Source organism: Tiliqua scincoides, chromosome 3 (genome assembly GCF_035046505.1).
Source record: "Tiliqua scincoides isolate rTilSci1 chromosome 3, rTilSci1.hap2, whole genome shotgun sequence".
In the NCBI taxonomy this organism is placed as follows: domain Eukaryota; kingdom Metazoa; phylum Chordata; class Lepidosauria; order Squamata; family Scincidae; genus Tiliqua; species Tiliqua scincoides.
In genome coordinates, this window is record NC_089823.1 from 236617596 (window position 1) to 236640175 (window position 22580).

Sequence of the window (22580 nt, forward strand, 5' to 3'; positions counted from 1 at the left end):
AGGGGATGCAAAGCGCTAAGTTTTTCAGGGAGCCTCACTGAGGTGTGCAACAGCCCCTCCCCCTCCCCTTCAAAGCCATTCCGGGATGGGGAGCAAACGGAGGTGTTGCTCTCTCCATTTTGCTCCCCCCACCGGGAATGTCTCTTGCATGCCATGGTGAGGCTCCCTGCAAAATGTAGCACTTTGCAACCCCTCTAGCTACACCACTGCCTTCTACTTTCTCTTCCACTGTAACAAAAAACAAATGTTCACTTAAATAGTAAGAGGGTGACTGAAGGCTCAACACAAAGCTCTTGGGCTTTATTTCTCAGGCCTCTCCCAGAGGACCTGCTAACCCTTGACTGTAGGCAAGGCATTTGATTTCAGAGGAGTCCATAAGACGTGAAGTTTCCATCCTTTCCGAAGGCCTGGCAGCAGGTGTCGTAGCTTCACTGTGTGTGATGGGCTAGGAAGAGTGTTTGCGGGCAACCACTTCACAGATGTCTGTGCAGTCCTCCAATGAATAGATCTGGGAGGGGGCACCAGGGCATGTAAATAATTGCCAGCCTGAACAGAAAGGCTTTGTGGCACCAAGACTATGGGCAGAATGCTGCCCCCAGCACACAGATCCTGCCAGGCCCCATGGAATCCTTCAGGCATCAACACCAGTACGGGACTGTCCAGGGTTAACTACCTTTCTCCTTGATTAGCCATCATTTGGTGCCCCCCGAAAAAGGCTCTGCAGGCACCTGGTTGAAGTGGGCCATCAGGAAGACCCCCACAGTGCCAAAAATGAAGACGGAGGCCATGACGAGGAAACAGACACGATCGATGACTCTCCCCACCAGGATCCACTCCTCATTCTCCTGCAAGAAAGCCAAGGTCAGTTGGGCTGCAAGGGGTCTAATGATGCAGGGGTGCACTAGTAGGACAGAAGAAGGGGGCAAGTTTGTAGGTGCACCCCCTGGGGCAGTCTTCAGGCTCCCTTTGCTGTACCACCCTTGGGCAGCAGCACCCCTGAGCCCTGCCCAGAGCCTCTTCAGAGAGGAGAAGGGAACCCTTTAGTTCCCATGCCTCCTGTAGCCAAGCCTCAGTATGTGTAAGGGCAATCATTGCGTGCTCTTGCCATTTATCTCTGCCTCCAATTCCCTCTCCTTCTTGTTGCCCCTGCATTGATCGGAAGTCCCTCTGGCAAGGACGTGCCCTGTTGAATGCTGGGAAGCACCATGGACATTAATGGTAAGGAAGTGTCTCACAACTCTATTGTATGGCACTGATCCACACATGTCTGGGTATCACTTGACCTCCCATCGCTTGATCAACACTAAATTTGTGTGAACTGTCTCCATTGAAAAATATTGTGTCTGAAGTGGGACAAAACTATGTCTGGTGCTTCATTGGTGACTGCTCTTTCAGACTGAAAAATTGTCTCTTGACAAGTGCAGTCATCAAGGAGAAAACATCTGTGTATGAGCAGGGCCAAGAGCAAAGTCAGGGACCCCTTGATGACACCCCTCACATGCCCATGCTGGCTGGCATGTCACAGAATGCTGTGCCTGTTGCCAAGGGTCTCCCAGTGCCCTGTCAGATCATCAGGAGAGTCAAAACCAAGACTAGCAGCAAGGGAAGGAGGGGTGACTCTGCTGCCAAGGTATGGAGAGTTCATTGCATATCAGGCAGCCCAAATAGTTTCAGGGGTGTGGTCAGGGAGCATGGCTCCTGGCGAGCCTCTTCATAAGTCAGACGGGTACCATCCAGAGAGGACCAGCCTCAGAGCTCTCTAGCAGCCCAGAGAGAGTAGGAGAGAGTGGGAGCAAGAGGGTTCTGAGAGCCCAATCCTATCCAACTTTCCAGCACCTGTGCAGCTCCAATGCAGCCCCAAGGTAAGGGAACAAATGCCTCCCTATCACAGGATGCAGCACACACCCCATTGGCATGGTTTCACCTGCACTGGAAAATTGGATAGGATTGGGCCCTGAGTCATTTAAGCCCCTTCCAAGTGAGGCCAGAACTGGGAGTAAAGCACACAGAAGCTACTCCCCCGCAAACACACACATTCTGAGATGACACTTACACTATCAAAGTCATTCTTCTCTTGCAGAGTCTTGGCAATATGGTTGCAGGCATCTACACAAGCCTGGATCTCGGGAGCAGCATGGCGCAGACTGTTGCAGAAATCCTGGGGACATCCGTTCTCGAGGCCTCCTGCTGGGAGTGAGCAACAAATGCCGAGGATAAAGAAGACTACCAAGATAGGGAAGGTCTCACCCAGGATTTGAACAGCTTTTATGTCTGAGTGTCAATCAAGTATAGGAGACAGACTGTTTCATAACACTAGCACAGAGGTTCATAAACTGGGGCCAAAGCCTCTGGTGACCTTTGATGCAAGTGGTCCTCAGCATCATGTTGGAATTAACAGAAAAGGAGGTTTCAATGTACCAGTAAAAAGGATTCATACATTCATCGACTACAAAAACTCAAGATCAGCAGTTGTAGTCTTTGATAAACCATTCGCCCCATTGATTGGTTTGCAAAGCCCCAGTCCATCTATTGTAGCCGTGCTGTTCTGTTGTGCTCATCTCCGGTCTTTTGTATCGCCTGATAACTAAAGAGTGCTTAACAGGTGCTGGGAAGTAGAGGAGTTCAAGCACCTGGAATCAAAGTTGAGCCAACAGCCTATCCTGGTTGAGCCAAATTGCCCAGGTAGAGCATAAGTAGGCAGTTTGAAGTGGGCAGGACAAAGCTGCTTTTGGGACATTAGAGTGCTGATATTTTTCAGAACTAGCAATGCCTTCTGTGCCCTGTCATCCTGCTCCCTTGGCAATGAAAGGACTGAGACTAAGAACAGCTGAAGAAGTCCCAAGTGTTGAGCCCTTGAAAGGGAACAGATCTCGGGAAGGCTGCTGAGAGCTTCTCATTTCTCCCAGGAGATGCCCCTGTGACAAAACAGACCACTGAACAGCTCACCTATCCTTGCCAGGAGGATCTTCATCAGCCCATCCCGCTCCTTCTGCCTTTCGAAAAGTAGCTCGCTCCGGGCTTTCCACAGCATGTACTCATCAGCTTTGGCCATGAGTCCCAGGGAGCTCCGGCGACGGGCAAAATGGGTCCTGGTGGGGGTGTTGTTGTTGTGCCGCATGTGCATGCCCAAGTAATGTGGTACCAGGCGAAGGAAAACCTGGGGAGGTGGGAGCAGAGAGGACACGGGAGCTGAATCACTGTAGCAGTGGTGGAGGAGAAGGAGGTCAGAAAGCAAAGCAGGTCCTGAGCATTCTCAGGAGGCCGGCTTGGGGCATCACCAAGGATGTCCGAATCAGAAGCAAAGCAGGGCTGTCAGGCAAGTGAAAAAATCTTAGGGCGCAATCTGAATCAACTTGCCAGCACTGGCATAGCTGTGCCAGTGGGGCATGTGCTGCATCCTGCAGGTGGGGGCAGTTGTGGAGGCCTCCTCAAGGTAAGGCAATGTTCATTCCCTTACCTCGGAGTTGCATTGCCCTTATGTCAGTGCTGGAAAGTGGGTTAGGACTGCAGCCTTAGTCAATTGATCATGAGTTGGGCAGCCCAATCTTAACTTGCACTGGAGCAGGCAGGCCAGCGGGCCTGCGCTGCATCCAGCACACGTTTGGGGCCAAAAGCAGCACAAACCAAGGCAAGGGGAAAATTTTCCTCTTACCCCTGTTGCACTGCAGTGACCCTAATGCGTCCACTCAGATCTGTGACACCTGACAAGCTGGCACAGATCTGAGCAGAACGGAGTGGCCAGGGGCCGTTGCACCATGCTGCCTGGGAACAGGGCCAGGATCTGGCATAACTGTCCCGTCACCCACTCCCCGCCTGGTGGCGTAGCTGGAGGGGGTCAGAGCACTCAGCCTGGCAAGGAGGGGTGAGTGGCCCCGCCTTTCGAAGCCATTCCCAGCGGGGGGAGGGGGCCAAAACGGAGCCAAAATGGCTCCAAAGGGCCACTCGCCCACCTCCCTGCCAGGCTCAGTGCTCCTCCCCCCTCCAGCTAATCCACCGTGCCCGCCCCTGGGAACACCCACTGCCTGCCCTCCCCCTCCCTGAAATGCCTCCTCCCTGCCCCTCCCACACTCCCCCCAACTCCTGCGTCAGCTGAGCTCAGCCGATGCAAACTTACTCCACCAGACCTGGATCTGGTGTGGGGAGGCCAACGTGACTCCTTGCACTGGCCTCCCTAACTCCTAAGTCAGTGCAAATGTGCCTTACAGCACGTTTGTGACACCCCTGGGTTGGCACAAGTGACTTGTGCCAGCCGAATCTGGGGGTTAGGATTGTGCCCTAAGTCAATTAAATGAGCAGAACTAATCCTGTTGGACCAAAACTACAACCACCTCAGCACAGGGCTCCAGGGAAATCAGTTCTTACTGTTGCAGCCAACGAGATTCTGTACAATTTTGCACAACACTGATTGGCTGGCCCTTGTGACTGTCATGGGCCCAACATCCCTCCCCACGAGCAAATTTTTCAAGTTTAAAGTAATGGATTGGGGTTTTTAAAAGAGTAAGGCAGACAAACATTGAATCAGTGGCACTGGCAAAGTGCTTGAAAATGTTTTAAAACACAGGCAGCCAGTCTGAAGCGCAAGGACCAGGATAAAGAGAGAGGAAAGCAGAGGTGGATTTGGAGGCAAGTATAAGCGTCCGAATTTGAGAAGCAAAGGTGGGGAGAAGTAGAACTCAGCCAGCAACAAAAAAACACACAACCAGTCGCTGTTTATACGGAGACATGTCTGCAGGCCTCTTGGTGCATCTTTCTTTCAAAAGAACGTTCCCTGGGGAAAGGAAATAAACTGTTTTGCTAGATCAAGAAATAAGAAGGCCCCAAAAATCTCCCAAAGAAGATTTTCTGTTATTGTTGTGTGTTGGACAATTCACATGTCTCAACGTATCATTATTTTTGGGGACCAGTTTGAGATGTCACTTCCCCCCGCCCCACCCTGAGAACTAGTCCCACATTCTGGTAACCAGAAAAGGTGGGATTCTGTTTTAAGAAGATGGCGCAGCCCAAGGCCTGAGGCTTAGTAGGACCGGACAAGGAGATGCAACCTGAGCCTTGAAGGTGCAACTTCCTCTATGTGCAGGGGATGGAGCCAACTGCTCAGAAACCCTCCTAGAGACCAAGGTAGCATCTTCTCAGCTTACCTGCCGTACTCGCTCAGACATAGAGTGGGTATTGGGAGTCCTCAGAGACACGTTGAGTACAATCACAGCATTCACCACTATGACAATGGTGACCACCAGGAGGAAGGTTAAGTACCTTTGGGAAGAAGAACGGAAGGCTGGTCAGCAGCCACTGCCACCTCCCCCACTTGCTGATGGACTGGACTTCAGGCCGTAAGTATGTCAGCTGGATCAGCAGCATCTAGAACATCTAGGCTGAAGTCCCACTATTGCCAAAGCCTTTTCATATGGTCCTGGACAAGTCCCTGTCTCTACCCCATCCACACACAGGGCTGCTGTAAGGACAAACTCAAGAAAGCACTTTGCAGAGAAGTGCCACAGACTGCCACGTACAGTGTATTTTGTAACAGTACCGAAAATATCAGAAATATTTCTATCCCGCCTTCCTCCCTGAAGGGACTCAAGGGACCCCCTCTCCTTCCAGGCACCTACAAGACTGGGGACTCAATAATCCTCAATATGATGATTCCTTTTATCCCTAACAGGGGTTTTGAAGTTCCACCCCTCTTATACTACCACCCAACCAGTTTTAATTTCCTCAGCTCTCTGTCTCCCCCAACAGCAACTCCCAGTCATTGTCATTTCACCTCACATGCTGCACACCCACCCTTGCCCATCAATTTAGTACTCTCAATCAATGGTCCAGGTGGGCATGGTTAGAACTGCCTGTGCTAATTGCAGGACAGGGAAGTCAAAGCTGAAGCAATCATTTGCCATGTTCGGGGAGTCTGGACCCTTTGCATGGGAGGGGGAGGACTTTTGCACCCTCCATTGAGCATGCAGATCCATTTATGCTCAGTAAGCCTGTTAGCTTTGCTCTTGTACAGAACCTAGCACAGCTCAGTATCAGTAGACAGATTAGATTAGGTGAATAAGATTAGCTATTAGCTTAAACAGCTCCATGAAGTGTTTGAAAGAGCATTTTCTTGGCAGAGCTTAGTTTTGGTGAATAATCCCCCTGAACCTGGTTTAGCCAGCTGTATTAGAGATGCTTACTTTCCAATGAGTGGCACTGCCTGGGATGTTTCCGGGACCTTTTTTGCAACCAGGAAGAGGAAGACAGTCTGGGCAAGGAGGACATTGATAGAAACTGTGCACTTCTGTCCACCAGCTGCCGAGATAAGAAAAGCAAAACAAAAAAAATCACTGGGGGACGGGACGGGACAGAACAGTCACCAGTGACTGGAACATAGTAGAACATGTGGCATCATGGGAGCACAAACTGCCCTCACTGCAGGTTGGGAAGAGCATGTTTATGCTCCACACTTAAACCAGTTGAAAAGTCATTCTAGCATTGCCTGCAAACTCTAGTGCCACAAAGGTTCTCAGCCACCCTTACCAAGAACAATTCCCATAATTCTTTGGAAAAACAACCGATAAAATAGTATTCGACTCATACAAGTTTGTAGTACAGATAAATGCAGAGTCCCACAAACACCAATGTCATGGCTTGAGGTTGCCATGGCCAATGGACAATGCCATGATGCTGACCTTTGGCTGGCAAGAAGTACACCAGCACTGCAACAGAGGAGATGAGGATGCAAGGCATGATGATGTTGATGATGTAGAAAAGCGGCTTCCTCTGGATTATCAGGAAGAAGATGATCTGCTGGTATTCGATATCATTGGGGGTGAAGCGCTCAGCATTCACAATCTTCTTGGCTGGCCGGTGCTTAATTGCCCACTCCCCATTCTCTGCAGGAAAAGAGCACCCAGGTGGACATGAGGAAAAAATATTGCATGCATACACACTCACAAACAAGGGTAAGACAAACCAGAGCAACAGGTATATTGCTGTGTTCTCTGCCTGGAGCATCACCATGCAAGCATGGATTCTTGCACCCAGCATGGAATGTGACAACCTGAGAATCTCAGCTCTCCATTTAAAAAAGGAGACAAATTCTAACATTACTATGGGGGAAAGCAGTAGCATAGCTAGAGGGGATGCAAAGCACTAAGTTTGGCAGGAAGCCTCACCACAGTGTGCAAAGGACTGCCCCTTCAGAGCTGTTCTGGGTGAGGAAATAAAAATGGAGGCAGCATACGCCTGTTTTACTTCTCACTGCCCAGAATGGCTCTGAAGGGGAGGGGCCACTTGCACGATGTGGTGAGGCTTCCTGCCAAACTTAGTGCTTTGCACCCTCTCTAGCTATGCCACTGGGGGAAAGGCCTATTCAGAGCCAGCTCCTCTTATCATAACATTTTTCTCTCCCTTAAAAACTTTTAAATTTTGTCTATTTGTTGTTTAATTCTGAGTATATTGGCATCCTTCAGTCTCGAAAGACTATGGTATCGCGCTCTGAAAGGTGGTTCTGGCACAGCATCTAGTGTGGCTGAAAAGGCCAATCCGGGAGTGACAATCCCTTCCACACCGGGAGCAAGTGCAGTCTGTCCCTGGTCTGTCTCCCTGGCTATGGGCCTTCCTTCTTTGCCTCTTAGCCTCAGACTGCTGGCAAAGTGTCTCTTCAAACTGGGAAAGGCCATGCTGCACAGCCTGCCTCCAAGCGGGCCGCTCAGAGGCCAGGGTTTCCCACTTGTTGAGGTCCATCCCTAAGGCCTTCAGATCCCTCTTGCAGATGTCCTTGTATCGCAGCTGTGGTCTACCTGTAGGGCGCTTTCCTTGCACGAGTTCTCCATAGAGGAGATCCTTTGGGATCCGGCCATCATCCATTCTCACGACATGACCAAGCCAACGCAGGCGTCTCTGTTTCAGCAGTGAATACATGCTAGGGATTCCAGCACGTTCCAGGACTGTGTTGTTTGGAACTTTGTCCTGCCAGGTGATGCCGAGGATGCGTCGGAGGCAGCGCATGTGGAAAGCGCTCAGTTTCCTCTCCTGTTGTGAGCGAAGAGTCCATGACTCGCTGCAGTACAGAAGTGTACTCAGGACGCAAGCTCTGTAGACCTGGATCTTGGTATGTTCCGTCAGCTTCTTGTTGGACCAGACTCTCTTTGTGAGTCTGGAAAACGTGGTAGCTGCTTTACCGATGCGCTTGTTTAGCTCGGTATCGAGAGAATGAGTGTCGGAGATAGTTGAGCCAAGGTACACAAAGTCATGGACAACCTCCAGTTCATGCTCAGAGATTGTAATGCAGGGAGGTGAGTCCACATCCTGAACCATGACCTGTGTTTTCTTCAGGCTGATTGTCAGTCCAAAATCTTGGCAGGCCTTGCTAAAACGATCCATGAGCTGCTGGAGATCTTTGGCAGAGTGGGTAGTGACAGCTGCATCGTTGGCAAAGAGGAAGTCACGCAGACATTTCAGCTGGACTTTGGATTTTGCTCTCAGTCTGGAGAGGTTGAAGAGCTTTCCGTCTGATCTGGTCCGGAGATAGATGCCTTCTGTTGCAGTTCCAAAGGCCTGCTTCAGCAGGACAGCGAAGAAAATCCCAAACAAGGTTGGTGCAAGAACACTTTTGAATTCTGAGTATGAGGGTGAATTCTGTGAAAAGCTAGTGCAGTTGATTTTTAGCTGGTCCCCAGAAAGTTAAGGTGTTACTGTCCCTGTCTGAATTGTTTCCAGTGGAACAAGGGCATCTGTTCTTTGAAACCCCCAGGAGTGTTCATCCCTACTACTCTCCCTCTACCCCCAAGACAAAGGCAGCCTGCCACATTTTGAATGAGCTGCAGCCTTCAAGGGCAGCTTCCTGCAGAAAAATGCAGAGGCAAATGCCAGCCCAGTTCCTTTGGGAAGGTGCTTCCTGAATGAGTGGATGGAAAATGGGTCCTCCAAACCACTCCTCAAAGGGCACAGAGGCTAAGAGAAATCCCTTGCACATCTGGGGCAGGATTAGAAGGAACAAAAGAGAGACCTTGAGCAAAGTGCTCTGGATCTAAGAGGGGATTTTAAAAGACAAACCAAAGCCCTACCCAGAAGAGCAAGAATCAGTCTATCCAGACCAGGATGCCTGGAGCTGCCAACCTATTGCCCCATGTTTCAAGAGGCTTGTGGGCTCTGATGGAGGGGAGGTGCTAAGCCCTGCCAGGTGCTGAGTCCGCTGGTGTGCCTGCTGCTGCAAACCCACACATTACTCTCTCACTCTCGCTCTCAATTCCAGCTGCGATGCGAAGCCATGTGTGACGCGCTATTAAGCCAGTGTTGTTCTTCTGCTTTTCCTGCCGTCTGCTGGAGTGACAGATTTTTAGCAGCGAAAAGAGCCAGCTCGTTTCAGTAATGAAAACAAAAATCCACCTCTCTCTGCCAAAGAAAAACTTGGTGCCTTCAATATGCTATTAAAACATGATGGAGAATGGCAGAGGCAGCTGCTGCTCACCAAGGCTGCATTCCCGGATCAATCAGCTTAAATGTAGCAGCTTTCGGAATGGCTGGGAGCGAAGGAGAGACAGGCAGAATAAGCAGGGAAGCAAATACAAATGGTTCTCTTGCTGGATTCCTATAAATAACCTGAGCATTCATTGAAGGGGGACACTGGACAGGAGGCCAAGTGAGGCCCTGGGCTCAGGTTGTAGGTTTTGGGTGCTATTAAGATGACTGACAGATCTGAGCCATCATGGGCACAACCCACCAGGATGCTCACCTGTGCACCCTGTACTAAAAAGGCCACCGTCCAATCTGAGAGGTGGGCTCCAGACATCCCTTGTGAGGTTTCGTGAGATGCAGTCAGAGGGTCGCATGCCAGCATCCCTTGAGACACTGCAAGGGGCCCTGAGACCCAGGACTGACTTGGATCGCATGCCGACTCATTTGGGCCCCAGATATATCGCCATCCCTTGGGCTGTTTTTGCAGTCTCAATAGGTGATGTGTTTTTTTCAATTTGTGTGCATCTTTGGATACCTCCCCCCCCCCAAATGCCAGACATGCACAGAATATTGTAAAACAGTTTCCCAGCCAAATCACTTCCCTCCCACAATGACTTGAGCCACCTATTCCAGTGCCAGGAAAGCATTTGTCTGCTGCCTGGCTTTGTCATATTCATGCCAAAAATGTTTTTTATCTTCCCCGTGCCCTCCAAATTCTGTACAGCTTTGTCATTTCCTAAATATGTATGTGGGGGGGGGGGGATACTTTGCTCCCTCTCTCATAACACAGAAGTTGGGGGGGGGGGACTCAGAGAAGCTGTTTGGCAGTAGGTTTAGGGTTGATAAAGAGGTTTACAGCCCAATTCTAACTTGCACTGGAGCAGGCAGGCCATGGGCCTGCACTGCATCAAGCACAAGTTTGGTGCCTACTGTGGTGCAGCCCAATGCAAGGAGAAACTTTTCCCCTTACCCCAAGGAGAGTCAAAGCAGCCCCAATGGGTCTATTTGGATCTGTGCCACCTCAGGAGGTGGCACAGATCCTAGCAGAGAGGAGCCGCTCCGCGCTGCCCAGGGAATGGGCCTATGATCCGGCATAACTGCTGGGTCCTGGCCCCACCTCCTCCCTGCCCTTCCCACACACCCTCAGTCCCCTGCATTGGCTGAGCTCAGCTGACACAATCTTACCGCCTGGATCATTGTGCTGACCTCTTAAATCTTACAGCACGTTTGCAACACCCCCGGGTTGGCACAAGTGACTTGCACTGGCCTAACCTGGGGGTTAGGATTGCGCCCTTAATTAATTTGTGGGATTCATTGCCACACCACATAGCCATGGCTTCTCAAGCTAAATGACTTTAATAAAGGAATGGACAAATTCATAGAGGCTTAATCAGCTGCTGTTAGCCATGATGGAACCTCCATGTTCAGAGGCAACGCCAAATGCTGGAGACAAACGCGGAAAGTGATTACCTTCAAACATTTGTACTGGTCAGTTTTGCAGGTGCACAGTAGCATAGCTATAGGGGGGCATTGTCATCACTGCCCAGAATGGCTCTGATGATGAGTGGGAGGGGCCAGTTACACTGTGCATTGTGGCACCTGCAATACTTACTATGCCACCCCCCATAGCTATGCTACTGCAGATGCATCTGCCAGTCACTGCTGGATCCTTGCTCTGATGCAGCAACACTGTGCAGAGATGCTGCTATCATCTTTCCCATTTCTTCAGCCCCCTCGCTTAGGTGCAGATGGAGTTACCTGTGAAAGCTTCCGGGTCAATGAAGATCCATTCAATTGTCTCATCTTCTTCCTTTTTCAGTAGTAGGTTGATTTCATGGGCATTGTAGGTCTGGGACCTTGTAAACATAGAATTGCCAGGTACGGCCAACTCATTCCAAAACTGTTTTAGGTGCATATAGCCAAAACTGACATGCTGAAACTCCTCTACCTATCTTTTCCATCTCTAGGATCTGAACCACAAATGGTAGCCAGAAACCCCTGCCAGGTACTCAGTGGCATTAGGCAGCTCAGCCAATCACTACTTTGGAACAGAACTAACAAGGCTTCTGTTTCCACCCACACTGGGAAAGAGGGGATAAAAAGACCTTCGCCCATGTCTCAGCCCCCAAGGTGGGAGCGAATCAGGAGGCTGAGCCAACACTGCTGGGCCTGCAGCTCTGGGTTCATTCAGAATACTGTATACTTCGCTGTCAGACATGAGTGGTCCACAAGAAGTATACAGTATCCTGTTGCGGTGTGGCTTATAGCTACAGCAAGTTGAAAATGGTGAATTGGTGGTGTGTGTGTCTTTAGTTCATTTCTGACTGGAAACCAGCTTGGGAGAAGGGCCAATGCTTAGCACTGGAGCCCCCCATGCTTTGTAGAGGACTGCCACTGACATTGGCGAGGGGCAAGAGCAACTCCACCAGGCCTCTTCTACTGGCCTCCAAGTCAGTTCCCTGCAGGAAGGAGAGTACTGCAAAAACACCCCTGATGCTCAGTCATCTTCTCTGTCCCTAGAACTGGTCAGGAGGGAAGCTGATTTTGGGAGGGGTTGCTCTTTGCATGACCACTAAAACTATGATGGTCATTTATTGAAACATTTTGCAAACCACCTTTTGTTGTGTAAGCCACTTAGGAAAATTTTTGTTGAAAAGTGGCATGAAAATACTGTAATAAAAAAAAAGTATGTGTAGAAGGGTACTGGTGCGATCTCTAGTGAGAAAGATGTCAGGACCTAGCTCAGCTTTGTAAATACAGGTGGCCACCACCAACCCACATCTCCCCAGTAACGTCAAGTAAACCCACATCTCCCCAGTAATAGCTTCCTTATGCTTCCTTCCACCCAGAATTACTCTGGAGCGGGAGGGGCCACTTGAACGCTGCATTGAGACTTCCTGCAAAACATAGTGCTTTGCACCCCCTCTAGCTATGCTACTGGGACCAGTGGAATTAAATAAGAATAAGATAGCATTTTTATGGTGCTTTTGGGGCATGCAGGGCACTTCACATGCACTAGCTTGACATTATCCTTTCAATAACCTTGAAAAGTATTACTGTCTCATAGTGCGACTGAGGCTGGGAGGCTTGTCTACGGCCACCTCGGGATTCATGGCAGAGATGAGAATCAAATCAGGGCAGTCCTGATTGTAGCTCTGTCTCTTAGGCACTACACAACACCAGGACAACAAACATAAATGATTGTGTTTCTTGCCTGAATCTAAGGCAATTCAGCCTCGTCATCCCCTCCGTATCTGTAGGGGATATCTTGTTCTGGTGATTCAATTTATAGTTGTCTTTTCAACATATCAGCTAAGGCAAGAGCTAAAAGTATTCCTTTGGGTTCCAGATCATGCCTAGCTTTTGATTTCAGCTTTAAAACACACACACACACACACACACACACACACACGCACACACACTTCTGATGCTAAACGAAGAATGAGGTGATGAGCTGTAGCTCTTAGTAGAGCAATGCTCTGCATCTGGTGGCCCAACCGGAAAACTCAGGAGACCCAACCAGAAAACCTGGGCACCTCCAAATGCCACCCCTTCCTGAACAGCAAAGAACCTTATAGTGGCAGTCATGTCACCCTTCTCTTTGCCAATTGCCTGAGCAGGCACTGGGAAACATGAGGCCCCTCCTGTGGAGAAAGCAGGCACCTCTGGGAAATTGGGCTGAGGAGGTACTGTTCCTGGGGGTTCCAAGCCTCTGACCCAAGGGTCTTCAGGCTGACAGCGTCCATCTCTGTGGTTTGCATTGTTGGCCCACACACACCCAAGCCCCTATATTGCATCTCCTGCTGGTGGCCCTTGGAGTTCTAGCAAAAAATAATGCAGCTTCCTCCCACGAGCCTGTGGTTGGCCCCGCCCTCTGCTATAGAGGGTGCCAGAAATGCCCAATGGGAAGAGGAAGGTTCTGTACAGTTCCCCACAACTGTCTTCTCCAATTCATCCCAACTACCCTGCTTGCAGAAAAGTAACAATTAAGGCATAAAGGCAACTCACTGGAACACCATCGAACAATTCTGCCAGTCGAAAGGGAAGTACGTGACGACAACGGAGCAGGCGCTGCGGTAGATGGCTGGGGGCAGCCAGTAGATGAGGCCATTGTGAGACACTAAGGTGTTGGTGTAGAGTGCAATCTCAAACACCCCATCAATGCTGCAGGGAGCAAGAGGAGAAAGAGATCAGGAAAGCAGAAAGTTCCTCCCCCATCAACAGTCATCTCTTCAGTGGACAAGGACACAGAACCATTTCCCACAGCCACATGCGTGACGCATGTAAGAATCTCTGGACTGGGCACTATTCCAACACATTAGAAGACGACCAAAAGGGGCTCTTTTGAGGGTATCAAAGTGAGACGGCAAATCTGACCCTTGGAGCATGCGCTGCTCCCATTCATTTCAGTGAGGGTTGTGCAGAGGAACTGCCCACTGGGTTTTCTCCTATGTTAGTTGGCAGAAAGGGAGAGGCCATTTGGGTTTCCTGATCCCAGCACAACAGTGTCCTGGAACAGCTGTGTTGCTCCTAGACAAGGATCCTAAGCCTGCAGAAACGCAGGAAGGACCTGCCAGGGTGCAGTGAGTGATCCAACCACAATGGGACAAGACTGGCCAAGTCTCCCATCTACAGACAGACAGAGGCAGCCAAACACATGTGCTGCCACCCAGGAAAGGTGGGAGAAATCCTTGGGATACTAACTTGTTCTCCAGGACGATGTCTGGCAGCCACACCAAAGTGGAAGGAATCCGTAAACACGTGATATTTTCATACGCATTTGGGTCCCAGCGCAGGCGATAGTCACTCCATTGCTAGCAGCAAGAAAGCGGGTTAGTCACATTGGCTGGATGAGCAGTCACCAAGTCCCCCTCTGGTTTCTTTGAAAGCTGAGGATGGAATTCTCCACAGCATCCCTGGTTCTGGACCTGAATCCAGAGCGACTTCAAATCTCCCAAAGTGCAGCTTCACAAAAACTAACCCTTCTAACCCAGAATCCAATGTGCTAGGCCAGTGGTTCTCAAACTTTTAGCACTGGGATCCACTTTTTAGAATGAAAATCTGTCAGGACCCACCTGAAGTGATGTCATGACCAGAAGTGACATCATCAAGAAGGATAATTTTTAACAATCCTAGGCTGCAACCCTACCCAGGAGTAAGTCCCACTGACTATCATTGTTAAAAGCGTACACATAGTAGCCTGTCAAAAGTACAGATCTGTCACATTTCCCCAAATGCAATCACATACCATGTAGTCTAATATATTAAAAGTAAAATTTTGAAATGAATGGGGACCCACTTGAAAGTGGCTCACGACCCTAGTTTGAAAACACTGTGCTAGGCAAATCCCCCAAATCCCTACATTTCCATTTTGGTAAAGAAAAAACAAGTTCAAAACTTGCACTTTAGTGGAAGCGGGGCGCAATCACTCCACTTTCGCTTTCACAGCTGTGGGGAGCCCTGCAGAAGGTCACACAGGGCTTCCCGCACCCCCGGGAGGCTGCAGGAGGCTCGGGTAAGTGCAGCCAAGCCCCTGCAGCCCCCTGAGCGGCACAATCCTGGGGATGGTTGTCAAATGGGGATCAAAATCCTGCATAACCGATTGGCCCAGTCTTATGGTTGACCAATTGGGTGGTGGATCGAAATTCTACCGTCCGATTGACCCTCTAGTTAGTGTTTCAACAGCACCAATCATGGGTAATCTGGCAGAGCAAAGGGGCATAAAAACCAGGGGTGTTTGCCTTGTGATTCATTGCCAGGTTCTGTTCTGAAGATGGAATAAACGTATTGAGCTGTTATCTCTATACCTTCCTTTATTCACATGGACCTACTATATAACAGCCACCCCCCCCTTAAGGGGGTAGCGACTGGTTCCATCCCACTGCCTTGGAGGGTAATGACCCCACATTGGGAACCACTGCACTACAGAGGCAAAGGGAGAGCTCCTTCCTGTGCCTGGAACCCTGGAATGTTCCAGAGTTCCTAACACAGAGAGAGACATTCACTGTGGTCAGTTTTTGTGTTTGCAGACAAACACTTGAATGTGGGAAGAGTGGGAGGAGGCTGGAGTAGTATGCATATCACAGGCGGGGGTGTGAGATGAGCACATGTTCCAGAGAAGCCCTTCACACACTCATTCTCTACTGAACAGGATGGGTGAATAGCTAAACCGCAAAGGTTGCCAAATGGCAACTCTGCAGCTCAGGTTAACCTTGCGTGGCTCTTACCATTTCCACCCAGACGTTGGTGGTGAGGGCCTCCTCCCTCTCATTCTGGGAAAGAAAAAGGGAACAGTTTGTAGGTATGACAGGATACAATCGAGGAGTGACTGTGCATCATCCCTACCCAATCACAGAACTACAGTTCTCAAGAAGCCCTGGGAGAAAGCCAGGAAGTTAAACCATTTCATAGGTTCCATGAGAGGACCTTGGTCTTTCCCTGGGCCAGCTGGCACTGAGCTGTTGCCCCAGCCTGAATGCAGCCAAGCGGACCCCTAGGCTGCCTAAAACCCCTGACTCCAAGCCAGTGTGGCAGTTGGAGCACTAAGACCCTCCTGCCTCTGGCATGCAGTAAGACTGCTTCGCTTGACACTTGAACCCAGTCCAATCTTGACTATGTCTGCTGCCTATGACCTTCTGGGGAGTGCAATCAAGATCAAAAGATTGGCAGGGGCAACAGTGGTGTAGCTAGAGGGGGTCAAAGCACTAAGTTTTGCAGGGAGCCTCACTGCAGTGTGCAAGGGGCCCCTCCCCCTCCTCTTCAGAGCAAGGTGTATGCCTCCATTTTGTTCCCACCACCTGGAATGGCTTCAAAGGGAAGGGGGAGGGGCCCCTTGTTTGCTGCAGTGAGGCTCCCTGCAAAACTTAGTGCTTTGCATCCCCTCTAGCTATGCCACTGAGGACGAAGTACTGACATCCCTGTATTCCTGCAGCAGTACCCCCCTCCCCATTTCTTGCTATCTATAAAAAAACAAAACTCAATTTCCCAGCGAGTCTGTTTCATGATCATGTACACGTCTAGTTTGACCCTTAGAAATACCAGATAACTCTGCTATGTACTGTACTGCCAATATTATTCAAAGGAAAAGCCCAGTGCATAAAACTTAACATGACTTTTCTGCAGATTTTTCTGTCTCTGGTTTCTAATCCACCTGAGCCTAGGACTCTGCAGGCCAATAAGGAGATCATACACACCCAGCCAACTGCACAGGCTTCTGTGGCAAATTTCCTGAAACTGTTTCCTACGGTTCCTTGCATGGTCTTTCATCCTGATTACTTCTGGGCTGGTCTCTTCAGAAGGCATTACAGAACAATGCATGCCTTGGTGGCAAGTTGAGTGACTTGGATATTTTATTTATCACAGAATCATAGAGTTGGAAGGGACCCACAAGATCATCTAATCCAACCTTCTGTCTGACTAGAGCATCTCCAGCAGGTGCCCTTCAAGCCTCTGCTTGAAGATCTCCAGTGAGGAAGAATCTACCACCTCCCTCAGCAATCTGTTCCACTGCAAAACTGCCTCACCATCAAAAATTTCTTCCGGATGTCCAATCAGAATCTCCTCTCTTGCTCTTTGATCCCTTTTAATCTAGTTCTACTCCACAAATGTGTTCCTTCTTCCATACGACAACCCTTAAGGTATTTGAAGAGTGCAATCCTATCCCTTCCCAGCCTTTTCTTCTCCAAACATTCCACATGCCCTCAACCTTTCCTTGAATGGCTTGTTCTCCAGCCTTCTGAACCTCCTTGTTGCTTTTCAAATGGCTGGCAAATGACACATCCTTTTAAGCCAAGCACAAAATAGCCTTCCTCTTGGCTCTGTCCCCAGATGTTGAGATCTTTCCCTGGAGAACCCTGAGAAGAACTGGTTGGAGGCCAGGAAGCAGAGAGTGGGTGTCAGTGGGCAATTTTCACAATGGAGAGAGGTGAAAAGCGGTGTGCCCCAAGGATCTGTCCTGGGACCGGTGCTTTTCAACCTCTTCATAAATGACCTGGAGACAGGGTTGAGCAGTGAAGTGGCTAAGTTTGCAGACGACACCAAACTTTTCCGAGTGGTAAAGACCAGAAGTGATTGTGAGGAGCTCCAGAAGGATCTCTCCAGACTGGCAGAATGGGCAGCAAAATGGCAGATGCGCTTCAATGTCAGTAAGTGTAAAGTCATGCACATTGGGGCAAAAAATCAACACTTTAGATATAGGCTGATGGGTTCTGAGCTGTCTGTGACAGATCAGGAGAGAGATCTTGGTGTGGTGGTGGATAGGTCGATGAACGTGTCGACCCAATGTGCGGCGGCAGTGAAGAAGGCCAGTTCTATGCTTGGGATCATTAGGAAGGGTATTGAGAACAAAACGGCTAGTATTATAATGCCGTTGTACAAATCTATGGTAAGGCCACACCTGGAGTATTGTGTTCAGTTCTGGTCACCGCATCTCAAAAAAGACATAGTGGAAATGGAAAAGGTGCAAAAGAGAGCGACTAAGATGATTTCGGGGCTGGGGCACCTTCCTTATGAGGAAAGTCTACGGCATTTGGGCCTCCTTAGCCTAGAAAAGAGTCGCCTGAGGGGGGACATGATTGAGACATACAAAATTATGCAGGGGATGGACAGAGTGGATAGGGAGATGCTCTTTACACTCTCACGTAACACCAGAACCAGGGGACATCCACTAAAATTGAGTGTTGGGCGGGTTAGGACAGACAAAAGAAAATATTTCTTTACTCAGCGTGTGGTCGGTCTGTGGAACTCCTTGCCACAGGATGTGGTGCTGGCGTCTAGCCTAGACGCCTTTAAAAGGGGATTGGACAAGTTTCTGGAGGAAAAATCCATTATGGGGTACAAGCCATGATGCGTATGCGTAACCACCTGATTTTAGAAATGGGTTATGTCAGAATGCCAGATGCAAGGGAGGGCACCAAGATGAGGTCTCTTGTTGTCTGGTGTGCTCCCTGGGGCATTTGGTGGGCCGCTGTGAGATACAGGAAGCTGGACTAGATGGGCCTCTGGCCTGATCCAGTGGGGCTGTTCTTATGTTCTTATGTTAAGAAAATTAGAACCCTAAAACTTCAGATCCAACCCTAAGACCTGAAAAACCAAGTGCAATGCTACACAGGCCACTGGGGCAAGGCAAGAGAAGGAAAGCCATTGTCTTACCAGTGAGATCAGGTTGGTAAGGGTTAGCTTGAGGGTAACGTTGATGATGTCCCCCTCATTCTCAGCCGGGCGCAAGTTGCGGTTGTAATTGACCATCAGGTCTTCGAATAGCTTAACCTCCTGGTTCTGACTCAGGACCACTGGAGAAAGAAGGTGATCAGACCCTGAAGTGCTCCAGATGGAAACTGAGACATTGTGCTACCCAGAACTAAGGATGAAAGGACCCCCCACCACGGCCATTGCACAATCACTTCAAAAATACACACAAGTCATAATCCAGGGTGGATTGTAGGATTTATTTATTTTTTGCCCAAACCGAAGTTTCCAAATACTTTTTAAGGGCTCCCCATATTATAGACCACATAACAATGTTCCCATCTTGATGTAACCATGACATGCATCACCTCTAGAGAAGGGGGCTGAATCCTGAAGACTGAAAATTCTAGCAACTCATGCTAACCAAGTATTAACAAAACATCCCCCAAAGGCAAAAAGAGAGACAACACAAACACACTGTTCCTCCCTCCCTGCCTCCCTCCACATCAGATACACACACATGCTCACTCTGGCACCACAATGACACAAAATTTGGACCCAAATCACATATCCTCATGAACTGGACACAAGACCCCCATCTCATGAAAGTTCAGGAAATGCACAGCAAAAACTATGTTCCTGGTCAGTGGCATAGCTAGAGGTGGTGCAAAGTACTGAGTTTTGCAGGGAGCCTCATTGCACGCAGTCCCTTCTCCTCCCCTTTGGAGCCATTCCAGGCAGGGAGAGCAAAATGGAGACGAACACCTCCGTTTTGCTCCCCCTGCCTAGAATGACTCTGAAGGGAGGGGGAAGGGGCTGGTTACACATTGTGGTGAGGCTCCCTGCCAAATTTAGTGCTTTACACCCCACCTAGCTACACCACTGTTTGTGGCAATTCCCAGCACCACCACGGTGCAAAGACATGGTCTGCAAATGCAGATCCCCACAATCCCCTGGACTTTTAGAGGGAGTGTGCCCCCCCCCCCAATCAACTGTCAAACGACATCCACAAACTGCAGCATGAAAACCAGAGATTAACTGCTTTCTGGCATCACCATGGCATAAAACATAGATCCAAATCACCAAGCATTCCGGAGCCTACGGATTTCTTTTGCGACCTCCTCAAAACGCATTGTCACACCATCATAACACACCCTTTCCATGGACTGCAGTGTTTTATGCCGCCTTCTGGCAGACCCAGGATTTCCTGGCTGCTCTCCAGTCTTGCCAGAAGCCCCATTAAAGATGAAGCAGTAAAATGAAGTGGCAATCGTGGAAATAATCCAATTCCCCTTTGTCTCCCCTCCTTTTCCCAAACTGTATTAGTTAAGGCAGAGGAGAAAGATAGTCCAGTAATCCAGAACCCACAGGGTGGGAGACCCAGCCAGGAACATCTGCCCAGGCATGCACCCCACCCCCCCGACCAGCCTACAGAGGAATCGTACAGCATTACCTGCTTCTTCATCACCTGTCCTTGGGAAACAGAAGGTGACTGGAAGCTGTGCCAAGGCTGAGTGCAAGTTCAGCCAGCTGCCCATCTGCACCTGTGAATTACCTGGGAATGATCTGCCTGGGAATTACCCCAAATGGTGGGCAGGTCCGTGTCTGGGCAGGGGTTGGGTCTGAAGGTTCTGCTCAGACCAACAGGTGGGATGCACCAGGAGGATGACCAGGAGTCGGATCCCTCAGGGGCAGTCTTAGGCCTTGTATCCCCCTCTCAGGCCCTTCAGTGGCAGAGACAACAAGGCCCACAGGATGAGTGAGGACAATCCATTTCATTGGCTGATTGAGCTGCAGGAGTGTGAGCACAAAATGCCCCTTTCTTTGGCTACTTTCTTCACACCATACACCATTGGATGCACCTTTATCAAGCATGTGTCCCCAGTTGCCTGTTTTTGAAACGAAAAAGCCCCGGATCCCAGTCGATTCTCACACCTGGATTATCTCTGGGCATAAACAAGGATGCCATTCAACAGGCGGCTTGGATTCCGAAATGCCAATTGCTTCATAAAAAATGGCCCCCTTGACTCTGCCTGCGATCCATCCCCATCTATTCCACAGTTCATTACCTTACTAATGACTATTTTAATCCCTTGCATTATGAAATTATTAGCGTGCCCTATAAAGCCTCATAGGGAGGCTTGTGGGAGAAGTGTTGGCAAATTACCTTCATTACAGTAATTGCAGCTGCTTATAGGGGAGCTCACAGAGCCAGGCAGGCTCATAAGGTGGGCGGCTGCCACGGTGCCCTGAACTTGGCAGGGCCCAGGCGTGCCTGCCTGTCACCTGGCATCTTGCACACTTGCTAATGGACACAGCCAGCAGCTGGCCTCCCTCAAATACGATGACCGCACCACAATTGTTTTACAGTCTTGGCATTGGGGGACATATGTGATCATTCCATCTTCCAAGGAGGAAAACCTGGGAATTGTACGTCTGCAAAGATGGGCTAAGGAAATTCTCTGCACCTCATCAGATGATAAATCCTGGGATTCTTCAGGAGGCCAAGACTGTCAATAGATTTGCGATCACAAATCCCTAGTCTGCTTGGGTTGCCACCATGGGCCCCAGAGCCGCAGGGGCCACTGTTGCTACCTGCCCTGGGCCCGCCCTCTGGGAGAAGGATTGAGCATGACACGTACTGAGCATGCTGTATGTATAACTCCATGCTGACAAATTAAAAATAAATTAAATCGTGTTAACAGAATGCCCACAATTGTACCACGGTTGAAAGGTGCCACTGAGGTTCTGTATCCTCTACCTCCATGAAAATAGCAAAGGGTTGTTGCATCAGTCGTTTGCCAACCCTTGGCAGAAGTGACAGAGTCCATGTGGAGGAGGGGGTTCTGTGACTGATTTCCTATTGAACTCAGTTCAGAGCAAATTGCTGCTTCCCCCGGCCCCTAAGTGCCATTGTAGCATATTAACTGTATCGAGTCAGTGCATAGTTCCACCCGGATCGGCCCAGCTTACCTGTGAGGGAGCCGACAGTCAGGAGTAGGCTCAGCCAATCCATGCTGCTGGTGGGTATCAGACTGCCTCAAGCAGCAGGCAGCAGCTGTGTGTGTGCTCAGGAGGGTCTGCAGGGTTATTTTGAGCTGAAACCCACCTCTCCTCCTCCTACCCTTCTCATCCCATTTACACCCCCTTCCTTTCCAGGCACTTTGTGGCCCAGCTGTCTGACGATTGCATTGTCAGCTGTTTCTGTGATGGTGGTGGTGATGATGGCAGCTTGCCTTTGCAACAATCATTTAGGGAAGGGAAAGAGCAGGCGGCAGGACTGGCTGTCTCCAGCTACCCCTTTGGGCATGCGAAACAAGCTGGGCCATTGAATGAGAGCATGGTGTGTGTGTGTGTGTGGGGGGGGTCATCAGAAGAGCGCCAGGAACATCTCTGTGCCCAGACCACTGTGTGACCTGGACCAGGAAAGCTGCCAGAGCCCCTATTTATAGGAACAAAGGATGGCAACCTGCCAGTGAGGCAGCTTTCTGGAAATTGTGTCCAGTTTACTGAGATACTGGTATTGATGGAAGCAGAGAGTGGGTGTCAATGGGCAATTTTCACAATGGAGAGAGGTGGAAAGCGGTGTGCCCCAAGGATCTGTCCTGGGACCTATAGTTTTCAACCTCTTCATAAATGACCTGGAGACAGGGTTGAGCAGTGAGGTGGCCAAGTTTGCGGATGACACCAAACTTTTCCGAGTGGTGAAGACCAGAAGAGATTGTGAAGAGCTCCAGAAGGATCTCTCCAAACTGGGAGACTGGGCAGCAAAATGGCGGATGTGTTTCAATGTAAGCAAGTGTAAAGTCATGCACATTGGAGCAAATAATCAAAACTTCACATATAGGCCAGTGTTTCTCAAACTTCCTGGGAGTAAGTCTTTGCGGGGGCAGAGGCAGAGGCAGCGAAGTGGAACTTCTGGTTTTGTTGCGCTTGGAACTTTCAGTTTAGAAGCC

At 49.7% G+C, this 22580-nt stretch overlaps 1 protein-coding gene across 2 annotated transcripts; it reads right to left on the minus strand.

The window, feature by feature from the left end:
- Positions 1-235: 235 nt before the first annotated feature.
- On the minus strand, positions 236-21785 carry CHRNG (cholinergic receptor nicotinic gamma subunit). Of its 2 annotated transcripts, none has more exons than XM_066620265.1 (12): positions 21598-21785; positions 18589-18728; positions 15666-15710; positions 14143-14252; positions 13447-13602; positions 11197-11294; positions 6669-6872; positions 6174-6288; positions 5139-5253; positions 2947-3157; positions 2054-2184; positions 236-845 (listed from the first exon to the last, which is right to left on the minus strand). In XM_066620265.1, exons 1-12 carry the CDS (start codon positions 21638-21640, stop codon positions 693-695), a joined length of 1521 nt encoding a protein of 506 aa, XP_066476362.1. In that variant the 5' UTR covers positions 21641-21785; the 3' UTR covers positions 236-692. The 2 variants fall into 2 exon arrangements, with proteins under 2 accessions (XP_066476362.1, XP_066476360.1); XM_066620263.1 differs by having other exon boundaries at positions 2054-2187.
- Between the last annotated feature and the right edge of the window lie 795 nt (positions 21786-22580).

What these genes read in the sequence shown, in the direction of transcription:
- CHRNG (XM_066620263.1), bottom strand. Translation starts at nt 21,640, where the DNA reads ATGGATTGGCTGAGCCTACTCCTGACTGTCGGCTCCCTCACAG. An exon ending in AATTGTTCGATGGTGTTCCA is followed by an intron (nt 11,295 to 13,446) that starts GTGAGTTGCCTT and finishes TATGTTTACAAG; the next exon opens with GTCCCAGACCTACAATGCCC. An exon ending in GATCCTCCTGGCAAGGATAG is followed by an intron (nt 2,188 to 2,946) that starts GTGAGCTGTTCA and finishes GCTCACTCCCAG; the next exon opens with CAGGAGGCCTCGAGAACGGA.